General features: G+C 35.6%; 1 protein-coding gene across 6 annotated transcripts in view; it reads left to right on the top strand.

Moving 5' to 3' along the window:
- Window positions 1-16,472, top strand: part of LOC121738851 (anion exchange protein 3) — a 100,035-nt gene that overhangs the window by 53,257 nt on the left and 30,306 nt on the right. For 4 of the 6 annotated variants that reach the window (XM_042131113.1, XM_042131109.1, XM_042131110.1 and 1 more), the window contains exon 4: window positions 1,657-1,796. In XM_042131113.1, the coding sequence (XP_041987047.1) occupies window positions 1,657-1,796 (140 nt within the window). Of the gene's footprint in view, window positions 1-1,656; window positions 1,797-11,326; window positions 11,461-16,472 lie in introns of those variants that run through there. The other 2 variants (XM_042131112.1, XM_042131111.1) reach the window with 1 other exon arrangement.

The raw sequence follows: 16,472 nt of genomic DNA, 5'->3' as shown, positions 1-16,472 counted from the left end.
TCAGACATACAAACAAACGTGTTTCAAACTATCTGATAATATCTGACTGAGAGCATAGAAGTCCAGGAATATATTTTAGAAAAAAATCTCCTCTACCTTTTATCTCTTCAAATAAAAAAGAACCAGTTTAGTGCACTGGATTTTTTACAAGAATCCATTCATTAAAAAATACACAAACTTTTTTCCTTAATATAAGCTTTGGTTTTTCTATGTTTTATTCCACGCAATAAAGTTAATCTTCTTATATATTTTGTAACTATACATTTTTTCATCTTATTCTGGTTTATATCAACCTGAAAATTAGGGTAGGTGAAAAGAATCCCAAATCTGTAATACAACCTATGAATCTACAATTCGATTTCAGACGTTCCAGCTACCGGTATACCTTGACAGCAATTTGGGTGGTCCGACCCTGTATGTTTGAAAGATGAGAGGTCTGTTGTCTAGTCTAGACGCCATTCGATTTGGGCCTCAAAGGCTTACACAATATAACACATAATGCACAAACATAGTGACTATGAGCCTGTCCACAGCTCCACTTCACGACGTGGAACGGTGCGGTAACGTGGCACGGCACGTTGACGCGACTTGCAAATTTACGTTACGCGACGACAGACTTCAATTTCGTGAGACGTCCTGCAGATCTATCAATTCAATACAAAACGATACAAATTATCACGTAGAAACTCACTCAACTCATCTTTGAATTTTGAATAACAACTGTTGCACTGACACAGAAGAGAACGCATCGTTAGGGCGTTCGCGTCGTTGAACGTGTACGCGGAGCGGCTGCCCGTCGCGGGCACGTTACGATGTCGCGACGTAGTTTTTTACGATGCCCGTCGTAGATTCCCACGACGCGACGTCGCATTAGTTTGGCCGTGCCTTATCGCGTCGCGTCACTACAGCGCAGCGTAGTGTCGCTTAGTGCGATCTTGCATTATGTGAAGAACCCAAATAGCACTTTTAATATATTAAATGGGATCGTGGGAAGCAATAATTTGATGTAGCGGCATTTTTTTCAGTTATTTTTGAAGTGAAAACTTCTTTAGCGGCGTTGAGCACTTTTGTGGGATGGGTAAAAACTATAAAACTCGCGTCAGATTCTCGTGCTGATCGAAAAACCGAAAGACGGTTGGAGAGTAGTGTTGTAACATCGAAATCGATTAATCGAACAATCGATTGTTTTTTTTCGATTGTCGTTTCGATTAATTAAAAAATCGATTTTCATAAAAAATGGGTTAAAAAAATTGTAAGGGTATTAATTAAAAAAATCGATTTTTTAAAAATCGATTTTCATAAAAAATGGTTTAAATAAAATAATGCACAAAGTTAATAATCAAGTTTTAGTTTAGTTAATAATAAAGTTGTAACTTATGCAGTTGTGACGTTAACACGTTGCATTTTTTAAAATGTATTTTTAGAAGCCCAACATCGAGGGCGGCAAGTCTTGTTTATATTTTAAGGTGTACTTTCCTGTGTATCAAATCAGAATCTGAATGGTCCATTTAAAAACGCAATGTATATTGTGTACTAAACCTCACGTGTTGTGAGTTGTGACGTCATAATAATGACGAGCAACGTGACGCCACAATATTATTGTGGCGTCACGTTGCGTCATAATAATAACACGTGACGTTTTGTAATTATGTCCAGATGTCGGGGGCGTGGTCGTCGGGCTCAGCGGGGAGTCCCCGGGACGACGACCGACGAGTGCAGTTCGACAAAGACGAGCTGTCGCCGCCAGTCGAGCCATTAGACGACGCCAGCGACGAGAGACGAAACCAGAGGAACGCGTAAGTTATACTATTATGATGAAGGATTGTGTGGTTTTGTGAGGTGTAGGTTAAGGTTTTGGAGAATCTTTTGATGATTTGTGAGCGTGTATGTACCTCAAACATCCATACATCCATACATACTCACAAACTTTCGCCTTTATAATATAAGTAGGATAAGCTCTAGCCTCTACAATCTAGATGTACACGTTTTCATTTAATGACAAAAAATAAAGTGATATAAAAGCGGGCAGAGCCACAATCACATCAGGAAATAGTACGCAAAATACATAATACATAATATCATATCCTAGACGTTCCGCTCGGCTTTTTTGTATTTCACAGACAAATTAGTCCACAAAAATAGCCTATGATCCTTCACGAGGTCTACTTCTTATCTTTGCCCAATAACAAAAAAAATCTCCAGTATTTCGTGAGATAGGCCCTTTCAAATAATTTTCCACGTTTTTTTCACATTTTCCTCTATTTCTTCGATCCTATTAGTCTTAGTGATAAAATATAGCCTATAGCCTTTCTCTATAAATGGGCTAACACTGAAAGAATTTTTCAAATCGGACCAGTAGTTCCTGAGATTAGTGGGGTCAAATAAGCCCTTTCAAATAATTTCCTCTCGTTTTTTCCACACTTTCCTCTACTTCTTGTATTAGTATTAGCGTGATAAAATATAGCCTATAGCCTTCCTCGATAAATGGGCTGTCTAACACTGAAATAATTTTTCAAATCGGACCAGTAGTTACTGAGATTAGCGCGTTCAAACAAACAAACAAACAAACTCTTCCCGATTATAATATTTTATATTATAATATATTATCTACATTAGATAAAATAACTAAAATTAATTCATTCGAGAAAATTACACCAACTTAGATATTACATATCTCTATATAAAATATGTGTATAATATAATAAAAATCTTAAATATATTTATAGTATACAAGTATTAAATATATTTCCGTTGTCTGGTACCTGTAACACAAGTCCTTCAGGTACTTACTACGGGGCCAGCGGCCAGACTGACGTGGTGTGAAGCGTCCATAGATATTATTAATTATTATCTCTGTCATCTGACAGAAATAAGGTATATTATACTCATACATGATACAACTGTCTCCAATATGTACAGTGTATTGCAGTATAGGGTTGGTCATTATGCCAACAGCTTCGCAATCATAGTAGCAATATCTGTTATCAACAACAGCCATACTATGTCAACATGAGGATAAGCCACAATAGCTCAGTATTCAGAATATATACTGATATATTCTCGTAAATCAGCTCAAGATACAATATTGCCGGGGCACTAACTAGTCGGATACACCCCCAAAGCTATGTATTCATTACACTGCTAACTTAACATTGAGAGGCTGACTGTCTTGATCTTATGTAATAAAGCTTATACCTTGAGATTAGAGATGTGCCGACTAGTTGGTAAAGACGATTATCCGGCCACTATCGTAGTCGGCATCTATTCGGCAAAAAGCGCCGACTATCCGGCTTTTTACTATTTTACTATTGTTGGAATTACATTGAAGAAAAACCTTCATAATAGGTTTTTCGTCTTTACCAACTAGTCGGCACATCTCTAATCTCAAGTTCACAATCAATCAGTTTCTGAAGTTACTTTCTTGTAAAGAAATATATAATTTTATTTACATTATGAATATTTTTTTATTACGAATTAAGCATTACAAAAGCAAGATTGTGTGTACATGATGTACCTACAGTAAAAATTAAATTAAAAAAACGCGCAACTGAAACCGTGATCGGCCTGGCCGACTAATCGGCGGACTAGTCGGCATATTTGCAACCGTCTAATCGGCTAGTCAGCCGAAGTCATGATCAGAACATCTCTACTTGAGACTTGAGATAGTTAAATGACGCAGTTAAATCGATTTGAGGCTTCGTTTCACTTAACTACTCTCTTATTGATTGACATTGACATTAGATAATATACTACAGTTAACAGTCTACACGACCCCAAGCAATGACATCTAAGGGTCAATTCAGAGCGCTACGCGACGCGTAGATACATTTTTGAAATTGTATCGAATTTACAGACTTCAATGAGAGAGTTTGAAATTCTATCGAAATTGACGCTTCCGTTCCGCGCCGGTGTGAATAGGCATGATGACTTTTTTTTTCTTATCGGTAATTGAAAGACACTTAAAAAATAGAAACATCGTTGAAAGAATGACTCTGATAGCTTAAAAATTCACCAAGATATGACAATTCAAATATCTCACAAAAAAGACCTGCCCGAAACGCTCCATACAAAGTGCTACGAAAGTATGACGTCAGTCTTTCGTAGTTTGTACGCATCAGGAGACAACTTTGTTCGACAGGTATATTAAATATTGCGTTTATGAAAGTGGTTTTATAACAAAAGTTGCTTTTAATTGCATAAGTTATCGAATTGTATCAATGATGAAATACTTAAAGCAGATATGTTACTACCGCGCCCGTTGTGAAGATTCAAATACGGCCCAATTGGGCCGTCTGTTGTTTAGTCTGCATCGAGCGCAGTCACGAACGTGCCGCGTCTTGTCTAACCTAAATAAATTAAAAATGACGTCGTGCGCGTTTCGAAAAAGTACCAATTATGACTCAAAAAAACAAAACACATGGAATCTCTTACCACATGTCTTGATTGCAATAAATACCTCGATTATTTACATTTTCAATATTTTTTTCGAACAATCTGGAAAAATCGAATTTTCGTCATAGCTCAGGCGAAGAAAGAGACAGCGATACGATTCGACGTTTAAAAATAGAACTGTTTCTTTTATGTAAATGGTTTTTCGTATCTTTTGTTTCACTTATCTGTCAAATTTGTCAATGTTTGCAATTTTGAATTTGAAAATTGTTCGGAAGAGATTTAAACCGGAAAATAGTATGGACGTAACAGATCTGTATAAGTAGAATATCATTGAATTGTATACAAATATTAAGAAATTTAATTGAAAAAAAATTCGACTTGAATATCCAACTTTAAAGGCGCATAACAAAAAAAAATACAAATGATATCAAGCTGAAATTTTGGGAACACTTATTTTTTACCGTGATTTCTTTGTTTTATTAACAAAATTCGCTAATCTTTGACCTTGTCATCATCCCTATTGAGCCTTATGATTACTTCATTAATTAATCTTTTTACTTCATTAATTAATCTCAGTTAAATAATCAGTAATTGTCTTGAAGTGCGGCCGTTACAGGATGTTTTTAACCCCCGACAAAAAAGAGGGGTGTTATAAGTTTGACGTGTCTGTCTGTCGGTCTGTCTGTCTGTCTGTCTGTCTGTCTGTCTGTCTGTCTGTGGCATCGTAGCATCCAAACGGGTGGACCGATTTTGATCTAGTTTTTTTTTGTTTTGAAAGCTGACTTAACTGAGAGTGTTCTTAGCTATAGTTCATCATCATCAGCCTGCTCCGTGCTGAAAAATCGAGGTTCATCTGGTTCGTGAAGGGCCGAATAGCGACTTGCAGTCGTTTGGTGGGCTTTATTGCATTCTAGTTCGTGACATTTATGAATATTTACACATTAATGGAAAGTTGACCTGGTGCTGCAGCATCACCTGGTGATCAATAGGATACCCAACTCCTCACCAACTTAGAACAATGGTTTCGTGTTTGGGCTCATTAATAATTGCGACAACTAGTAAGACGTAGATAACCAATACATTTTTGCATGCTGATGCTGAAGCATCACCTGGATTCTATATGAGCCGAGCTCCATAATTATTATGAACCCAAAGAGGAGGTTTCATGTTTGGACTCATATTGACGGCCTCATCCAAAAGGACACTCCTAGATGGTATTAATTGTGATATAATATTATGATTCTGTTGATAGGAATTATTCTGCACTATAACCAATACTGCCGTGGTATGACTATAATGCCGTTAACTACCAAAACCTACTTTTGAGTTATGAGCAAAAAACGCGGTAAAAATTTAAACCTATGTAACTCCTCAATGACAAAACCGATTTGAGATCGAAAAGCACCAGAACATACATAAAAGAGATACTTATTATCTATTAATATGTGATCTTCTAGAATTTCTTTATGAATAATAAAAAAAACCCGTTTTTCGTTTTAGTTCATCATTAATGTTTCTTTCTTTCATCTATAATTTGACTTAAATGCCGTTACGTATACCTTAACGGCATTTTAGTGTTTCTATTCCTAATAAAAACGTTGTCTATTAAAACACTACAAATATTTTCTCATAGGTTTAGTTAAAATGTCGTTATAGTACATAACCCTGATTTAGTTTAATATCAAGTAATACAGAACCAACTTATGTTAGTCTTTAGTGCTGTTATTGGTATTTTACCGCATTTAAGTCTAGTAAGCTACAATATGTATATGAATAACTCCACTCATTGTTCCGCTAAAACGCCGTTACACTATTTACTTTTTACGTTAACGGCGTTATAGCGATACAAAGCGAAAAATATTGCATTGTGATATTTAACTATACGGAGTTAAAGTATTAAATAGGGATCTTATTTTGTAATAAATTAAAACCCAAGTTAGTAAATCACAATATTTATTATGTACTTTATTGAGCATCTTAGATAGCTCTATAGTATATCTGGGAGCACGGCAGTGCTCCAGCCAAGCTTTTTAGCAAAGGCACGGCCGTACCATACTTTTCTCGAAGCGGTTCGCGGCTTTTTCACACCCCATTTATCTTCGATGTTTACAAAGCTAGGAATTTAGAATTTCGGTGACTAGGAGTAAGTATTAAAACTAGCATAACCTCAAAATTACATAACATTTCGATAAATAGTTTAATAGTTACGGATGATCAAAGTAACTACATTTTGTCACTCACTGACTGACAGATCATCAAAATTCTAAGGTACTTCTAGCAGACTTAGAACCTTGAAATTTGCCAACAAGGTAGGTCGTTATCCACAATGAAAGGAAATATTATGAAACTGGCCAAGTGCGAGTCGAACTGGCGTACATAGGGTTCCGTACCGTAAATTTGTATGGGAGCCCCCCTTAAATCACAAGTTTATGTACTTTTTATTACTTATTATTAAAGTGGAAATACAATTAAGTATTTTCTGAAATTTTCAAAAACCTCACTTTTACCATTATGGATATAGGGCAAAAAAGGGCAAAAAAACGTGTTTGTTGTATGAGACCCCCCATTAATCATTCATTTTATTTTAGTTGGACTATTAGCTTTTATAGCGACAATAAAAGTACATAATTTGTAAAAAAAATAAAATATCTAGCTATTGCGGTTCTCGAGATCTAGCCTCGTGACACACTGACGGACGACAGACAGACAGCGAAATCTAGACTCATTAGGAATAGGCTCCTGTTTTCATCCTTTGGGCAAGGAAGCCTAAAAACTGAAAAGTATAATATAACTTTATTAAATAAAAGAAAAGAATTTTATTGTTTGTGGCTTTGCAAGAACATTAAAAATGAGTTTTGACTTCATAATAATTATTTTACGTACAAAAGGAAAAATAGTGAACAAAGTTAACAATGAAACTATGATAATTAAATTAGATTAAATCTCAAATCAGAACTGCGAATTACGATGTACACTCCATACTCGCTCGATAGATGGTGTAGCACTCCCTTTATATCGCGGTATCGCTTGTTTGCGGAGTATAATTATTATGGTTTGAAAAAAATCCGGAATAGGTCGTAATACTCAATCGAAAGTAACATCGATGCACGAATAACCTCTTGATAGTTCAAAAGTTATCCTGAAATTCTAGGCTATCGTCATAGAATTTGTACTTTGTAGAAGTACCTACCTGTTATTATCAATTAATTTTACGACATAGAATATATACCTAGAGATAGAGAATGTGTGCTAAGCTAAGTACAGAAACGTTTTAACGTGACCTGAAAAGAAAGGAAACCTTAAAAAAAGAAATAAAATCCCACCAAAACATTAAATGTTAAAAGGAGCCAAGCAAAATATTGCATAATATTGCATAGCCATGCAATATATCTATCGTAAAAAGTTTTCAGATCACATTCAAGCCAAGCCTGAAGGCTTGGCTTGAATGTGCTTAATTAATTTATAATTCATATTGTGTATGTATTTTGGTGTGCAATAAAGAGTTTTATTATAATTATTATTTTGTAATTTAAATCAACATTCAGTGAATTTATATATATAGTTTTCTTTATTTTATAATTATTAGCCACTATGGCTTGGCAATGAGCACTAGAGAAATAATCAGCGACTGATTGGGTATTTATTGGGTACAATCGTCGACATGCGTCATTACATACGGTACTAAAAAACACTTTACGCTTGCCGTTTGTGTAAGTATGAACTACCCTAAATATGAAGTTTTATATTTGTTTTTCTTGTGCTCGTTGCCGAGCCACTATAATAATATATAAAATAAAGAAAACTATTGATAAATTCACTTAATGTTGATTGAAATTACAAAATAAGATGAAGGCTTGGCTTGAACGTGATCTGAAAACTTTTTACGATAGATATATTGCATGGCTATGCAATATTTTGCTTGGCTCCTTTTTACATTTAATGTTTTGGTGGGATTATACTTACAACTAATTTGTATGGACGCTTAGCTCTTTACTTAATACAAATATCACATTAATTGGGTGGCTAAGAGGCACGATAACATTTCTACATAATAATATTATAATTATAGCATGCTCTTAAGACGGCCGTTTTTAAGTCTTTCTGTCTCAAATAAAAACAACACAACTAAATAAAATAAAACTTACTGAAACTACAAAATACAAATCAAGTCAAAATTATCAATTCGACGTGTACATGTATGTAATATTTCCAGAACTGTTGTATAATATTATATGAATATATGACAGCTTCTGAACAAATGTGGCAAATTTTAAAAGTGTATGTATGTATATGTATGTATGTTTTGTGCACGCATATCTCCGGAACCACAAGTCCGATTTTAGTGATTATTTTTTATTGTAGTAGGTATTGTTCAACTTAGTTTATTATTATTATTAGGAATACTGCAAGTTTGTTTTTTGAGATAGGGAATTTTAATTCTTAATTACGTAAGCGCATTCGGTAAGCGCCTGCGACGCACTGAATACTCCTGACCTCTGACCGCGAAACTAGGATGTCACCGGGTGAGATTATTTAACGGCATTATAGCGTATTATTGTGAGATAGCGACATTTAAATCTAATATTTAATTTAAAATATGTTTTATTTCACTTTATAAATGCCGTTACTGGCTCGTAGCGTTCATTGAGTAAAAATATAAATGTACTAAATGCTAAGCTATAATGCCGTTAAGACTCGTTAGTCACATTTAAGTCTAATTTTTTCACTTTACGGCATTATTGTTTAGCAAACATAAAGTCCTGCATTAAAAAAGAGTTACAATAAAATAGTTAAAGTACTTTAATCACTTTACAGTGTACAAAATACCGTATAACGGCAATCTAGTGAAACAATCACAAGAAAAAAGTATAATAAAAATACAAGTTAATGAACATTAGCGGCTATATTGACTCCCAATATGACTTAACGTCATTTAAGCGTATTACATGCACAAAAAAGGGTAATATAACGGCATTTTCATTATTATTATTTCCGAAACTATTCAACTTATCAGAAAACCGCTTATATAGGTCGATAGAGAATTTTTTTCTTATTCATGTACAGTCAAAACCTGAAAATCGACCAAATGTCACTTAACGGCATTTTTGTTATACCACGGCAGAATACAAGTTTAAAAAGCATGAAATAAAATTAAATTAAGATATTAAAAAAAAAACCCGCTAAACAACTTTAAAAAGTAAAGAAATAATAATATATTTTACTGACTTTAAGTTTAAATAATTCCTAAGTGTAAAGTGATATTTTAGTCCATAATTATTGTTGTCAAGGTGTGTCGGGGGGACCGCCAATGTAGATGTTTGATTTCACAATATAACATTATAGTTTAAGGGTCAGTTCACAGCGAACCGAATCGAGACAATCAGTGACATGGCGATACTTTGCAAAATACACTGTTGGCGGTCCCCCCGAAACACAGTGACAACAATTATGGACTAAAATATCACTTTACACTTAGGAATTATTTAAACTTAAAGTCAGTAAAATATATTATTATTTCTTTACTTTTTAAAGTTGTTTGGCGGGGGTTTTTTTAAATTTCTTAATTTAATTTTATGGCCTTTGGATGTTGACATAGGGCGTGGATGTAAAACTGACATTTAAAATGTTTTGGCCTTTGAATTATTGTAGTTCCGAAGATATGCGAGCACAAACATAAAAACATACATAAGTACTGAATACGTACATACTCTTTTGAAATTTGGCATATTTGTTCAGAAGCTGATATAGATTAACATAAGTATGCAAAAACTGGGCAGTTCTGGAAATATTACATACATTCGCGTCGAATTGATAACCTCCTTTTTTTAAGTCTGTTAAAAAGTTTTCAATATGCATCTAGTGTTGATGATTTTAGTGCAAATAAAATGGTATTGGATGTGACAGACTCTCCAGACATCAATGAAGCGTAAATAGGTCATTCAATACCAATATAAAACAATCAAACACTTATTGTATCTGTATTGTATGATCAGTGATCACAAACATTAAAAGACATGGACAGACTCATGGCAATTTGGTGTTAGTTATCGCGTTAAAGTAAAAGAAAGGAAAGATAGTGTAGTTGGGGAAAAAGACACAGATTAATTTAAAGATAATTTAATAAATTGATGCACAATATTTTACACAGCGCAGATTGATCAGCGTTCATTAAAATTTAAAACATTCACGTAAGTACTGATGGAGTGTATACGTATTATGTTACGAATAATAAATACGGAACCCTAAAAACTAAGGAAAATTAACAGTGTCGAAAAATTTGTCACGAGTCTACAAAATCATAAGAAAAATTTTACTATGACAAAATGAGACCCGAATACAAAAAGGGTCTCAATTTTGTGTCAAGTGACAATTATTGTCAACGGCTTTGTTTCGTAATTTTGAGTGTAAGTCTGGTGTTGGTGTCTGATTGCTAATTGCTATTGTCATATTATTTTAGTGTAGGAAAAAGAACCAAATTCAAAACGGTTAAAGTATGGGAGTTACTTTTCCTTAGTTTTTATTATTCGTAGGTATTATGTCATAGCTATTAGATATATAACTATAACAATTTACGATGTCACAGTCGGTCTGTCACACTCAAACCGCTTAACTTACGTAGAAACTATGTAATTAGTTATCTGCGGCTTAACTTTGTGTCTCGGATAAGGACATAGAGTAAATTAAATAGTTTTAATCTCGGAAAAACTTTTCCCGCACGACTATCAAAATTTCACGCGTACGCAATTGGCACTTGTAGCGTCTAGTAAAATGATTTTCGAGATCCGCGCGACTCTTCCTATACTTGTCAATGATGCCACGAGTTCTGGCGAGAACAGTGGTTAGCAACAATCGGAGATTTTCAATATCACCACCACCTGTGCGGATAGAACAAAAATAGTATTGGGACGAGTGGCATTGGCATTGTATCAGTTCAGCTATCACAGAAGTCGCGGAGTGATGCGGCGTCGAGCGCTCTTGGGACGGGCTAGTGGGACCAGTGGGACCAGTGGGACGAGTTTGAAAAATGCCTGTCACATTCGCTCGAGCCTCTGACGTACCGTCCAAGCGGTGAGAGTCACTTTCACCTTTCATGAGAGATCTTTCATCTTTCAGAGATGAGGCCGTTTGTGTTATTAAATTAATTAATGGAGCCGTCACGTCAGTAATAACCAATACATAGATGTTTCGCGTGGCTCCAGCGTAAATAAGCAATCTGCGGCAATCGTACACTTTCCCGAAACTAGGATACCAGTTACTTATATTATTATCTGTTCCAAATCACATAAAATCAAATAAGTCATTCGCGATATTACTGCGTTTAAACAAATAAACTCTTTAGCTTTATAATATTAAGGTATAGATTACGATAACTGCAAGATTTAATTAACGTTATCAACACCGTTATGCAGTTGTTTTGAAATGCAATATACACACAAACAAAATTTTGGCCTTTTTCGAATTAATCAAATGGATTTTGATGAATGCCAAGGCGTTTGGCACGGTGCCAGAAACTGTTAAATAGTGGATGTAAGTTGCTTGAAAATGTTATAAAATTGTTGTCTTCAGGCGAGCTGATGTAGACAACTTGACGTCTAGATGCTTAATTTATTTCTATTTAGGGTCAGATCTCACCGAAACGAGACTTATCAGAATAGCAAGCGACAAAAAAATGTATTAGCACTTTGTTCTGTTACACCCAGTATAGAATGATGACAAAAGAACAAGGGGCATTTTTGTATGGGACCCGTACCCAAGCTGTAGCACATCCAGACATATATCAAATAAAAGGGCATGAAAGCTGTACATTTTCCTGTATGACATAAAATCTCTAAACCATGGGAGGAAAAAGTTAACAAGTGTAGTAGTGTTGCTGGTAAGAAATCAATTCTGGAAAGTAATCGTATATGCAAACTTGAGGAAAGTGTTGTATTTTAGTATATTGTTTCTTGCGCTACTTTAAGCATCGCGGCATCGATAAAGTCGCGATGCACAAGCTGGCCATTGAACTGTAGCGATGCAGTATCGATGCAATCGCGATGCAGCATCGATGCAATCGTGAATCGTGATGCAGCATCGATGCAATCCCGATGCAGCATCGATGTTGTATCGCGTTAGCATCTCGACTGTATCGATGCTAACGTGTTTAATGCCAGTTTAAAAAATTATTAGTTTTAAAATATTTCTACACTAGCTGTTGCCCGCGACTTCGTCCGCGTGGACTTTATAGTTGTCCCCGTACATCGATTGAGTCGCTTACGCGCAAATCATAAAAGTTTATTGTGCGGGAACCGTACATTTTCCGGGACAAAATTAGTATTCCTTGTCCTTTCAGGAGATTCAAAGTATCTCCTTACCAAATTCCATCAAAATAGATTGAATAATTTGCGCGCAAATCATAAAAGTATATTGTGCCGTAAACAGTTATTTTTCCGGGACAAAGTTTCGGGACTCAAAGTATCTTAATACTAAATTTCAGCAAAATGGGTCCAGCCGTTTACGCGTGATGTCGTGACCACGCGAAATGTTCCGCGCAGCTTCGCCCGCGTAAATTAGATATTTCGCAGCAAATTAGTCCACAAAAAATAGCCTATGATCCTTTACGTGGTCTATTTCTACCTGTGCCAAATAACAGAAAAAATTCTGCAGTAGTTCGTGGGATAAGCCCTTTCAAATAATTTGCCCCGTCTTTTTCCACATATACCTCTACTTATTCGCTGCTTTTAGTCTGAGCGTGATAAAATATAGCCTATAGCCTTTCGCGATAAATGGACTATCTAACACTGAAATAATTTTTCAAATCGGACCAGTAGTTCCTGAGATTAGCGCGTTCAAATAAGCCCTTTCAAATAATTTCCTCCCGTTTTTTCCACACTTTCCTCTATTTCTTCGCTCCTATTAGTATTAGCGTGATAAAATATAGCCTTCCTCGATAAATGGGCTATCTAATACTAAAAGAATTTTTCAAATCGGACCAGTAGTTCCTGAGATTAGCGCGTTCAAACAAACAAACAAACAAACTAACAAACTCTTCCGCTTTATAATATTAGTATAGATTGTCTAGCCCCCCCTGCGAAATAGGCAAAAAGTAGGGAGCTGACCACCCCGTGAGTTTTAAACACGCGCGACTGGCGACTGCATCGCTGTTGATAATCGCAGTGTGTAATTACTGTACTTACTGTACCTACATGAACTTTCGATGATTAAAAGGCATGGATTGTTAAGAACAATACTTTTGCAACGACAAAGTGTTCTTGAACTATTGTCAGTTTCGTTACGGATAATATATTTAATGGTGGCAAATAAAAATGTAACTTTAACTACAAAGTATATTGCAGTTAATTATTATTTTACAGTTACTGTCTAGTATAAAAATAGCTATGAAACAATTTGCTTCTTTTAAACTTAAACCAAAGTAGTAAAGCTAATATTCATCTGATTATGTACTTATTTTTATTTTGTAAAAAATCTTTTAGCTTTTTAATTAAGAAATTCTATAATAAACATAACAACCCCCCTCCCCCCCCCACTCCGACCGGCACAGCGATACGGCGTTGCCATGCATCGTCTAACGACACGGTGTTTGTGTGCGTGCGACTAGACGTATGTGAATTATAATTGCATAAATTGATTAAAAAATGCTATTCAACAGCATTATCGTGGTTGTCCCGAGTACCACACGTTTTTTTTACTTGGATTACTCTATCTATTAAAAGCTGTATCAAAATTAATTGGGTAGTATGTTCTAAGACTTCTAAGGGTCAATTCAGACCGCAATGTGACGCGTAGATGCATTTCTAAATTTGTACTGAAATGACAGATTTGAAAGACGTCTCACGCAATTAAAATCTGTCAAATTGATACAAATTTATAAATGCATCTACGCGTCACATTGCAGTCTGATTTAACCCTAATCATTACGGTGAGTGACAGCGGAAAAAGACTTTGTTTTACCTCTTCAACCCTAGGGACGTTAATCGTTATCCATGAAAATTTAAAACATAATTTTCAATAAACCTATAATAGCCTAGGTTGTCTGGAATAAATTGCTATTTAAAGCAGTTTTATACAAGTAAGACCGCTGTTTTATACAGATTATAACTTTGTATTATTGTTGCGTGTCATTATAATGTGAATAGGGATTGAAATCCGGCGTCATTTTCAATTTTTACCGGATCCCACCCGAAATAAAAACATTTAGAACAACACTGAACTAAAAGCATAAATCATCAGAGTTTTTTTAAATAATTTAGTGGGTTTTTAAGTGCCAATCCCTCGATCGTGGATTCGTGGAAATCTATTGTTATCGCGGTCGAATGTGACCGCTTTGGAGCTGAAGCATTGACTTATAATATTATGTAGGTTGTTTATAAAAATAAATCATCAAATAATATAATATTCAGTTTAGATGGTACATCATCAAAAAGACGTAGCTCTGTAGTGATCCTACTAGTAATGTAGTACGTAACAAGTTTAAATTTAACGAATAGATCAATTTGTTATGCGGGCTCTACACTCGCGGCGGGAATTGCGGCCGCGATTCGCGGATGCTGCGCGCCGTGAACACGATGCGTACAAATACGCAGCCCCGAAGCGCAAACACGAAGCTGCGAAACCCTCCACACTCGCGGTTCGCGGCCTTCGCGGGCTTTCGCGCTGCGAGTGTAGAGCCCGCATAACATTTATAAGTAGGTAACTCATGTGTCACCAGTCACCACCGAAGTGTCACCTCAATGCGGTCGAAAGGCTTCTAGTTTCAGCTTCTAGTGAAAGACTAAAGTGTTCTAATCGGCTTTATTGTCAGCAAAATATAATCATAAAAAAGCAAGAAAGAGCTGATATTGCTAGCGACGCATCCGATCTCCGTAATCCGGTATATTGGGACTGGATCCGGTAACCATAAAATGATACATAATGAATTTCTTCGTGAAAGAAGTTTCGGCAGCATCTAGTAGACTGTAGAACATTCAACATAATATAGTCTGTCAAGAAAGTGAAGAAATTAAAAAGTGGCAACATCGTAGTGTCACCCCTTTTTTCTTAGATTTCTTTGAAAGGGATGACACTACGATGTTGCCACTTTTTAATTTCTTCACTTTCTTGACAGGCTATAACTGTTTTAATAATCCGTGAATATAATTAGGGAAAATGCCATAGAACAGGGGGTGAGCCAAAATCTTATCGTTTTCGCTTCGTTATAGAATCGCCGATGAAAATGTATGGACTTGACATAAGCGTTCGTTAATATGACGTTGACGATCGACTCGTCTAATGTCAATTTCATACATTTTGATCGGCGATTCTCTAACGAAGCGAAAACGAAAAAGTTTCGGCTAAGCAGAACGTTATTTACGTTTCGGTCCATTGACGCAGACCTACGTTACGGCCACTAGTTAAGGCTTTGCGCTCGCTGCTCCCAGTGTCCTTGTTTAAACTTTGTTATTAATTATTATAAAAAAAGTTATAGCCATTCATCAATATTGTTCACTTATACAGAATGTAACAAAATTAAGCGATAATCCTTTAGGGTGGTGTGTCTTTTATATGAAGTTTTGAAAGTAGCAGCACTGAAAGAGTTGGTGACTTCTGTGTTCCTATTAGAAATGCCCCAAAATCATTTGTATGTCTGTCACCTCTTCACGATTTTGATGCTTGGTATGGAGATCGTTTGAGTCTAGGACTCTAGGGGAAGGACACAGGATACTTTTTATTGCGGAGAAATGTACGGTCCACGCGCGTTAAATGAATTTCTGTGCAACGGAGTTGCTGGCGTCATTTAGTAAAAAAAATAACGCTGCTGCTTTTACAGTATATTCTATACAACGTTGTAATATTACTAACTGTATCGATAACATAGTGTGTATTGAATTAATAAACTAAAAGCTTTTAAAAAAGGAAATGAAAATTTCATCAGTGTTGAGTATGTCCTATCACAGAAATTGATTCATATGCGGATTGTGGGCCAATGTTTTTTGGTCGGGCTTTGTCATACCACGTATTTAAAATAAGAAAAATGAAACCAATATTAATTATGGCTGGATTTATATGCTGCGGCGTGAACGCGCCGTTTGGCGGTGTACCCG

The sequence above is a fragment of the Aricia agestis genome, chromosome Z (genome assembly GCF_905147365.1).
Source record: "Aricia agestis chromosome Z, ilAriAges1.1, whole genome shotgun sequence".
Lineage (NCBI taxonomy): Eukaryota > Metazoa > Arthropoda > Insecta > Lepidoptera > Lycaenidae > Aricia > Aricia agestis.
Note: the sequence above shows the minus strand (reverse complement) of the source record. Positions and strands in the feature narration are given on the sequence as shown.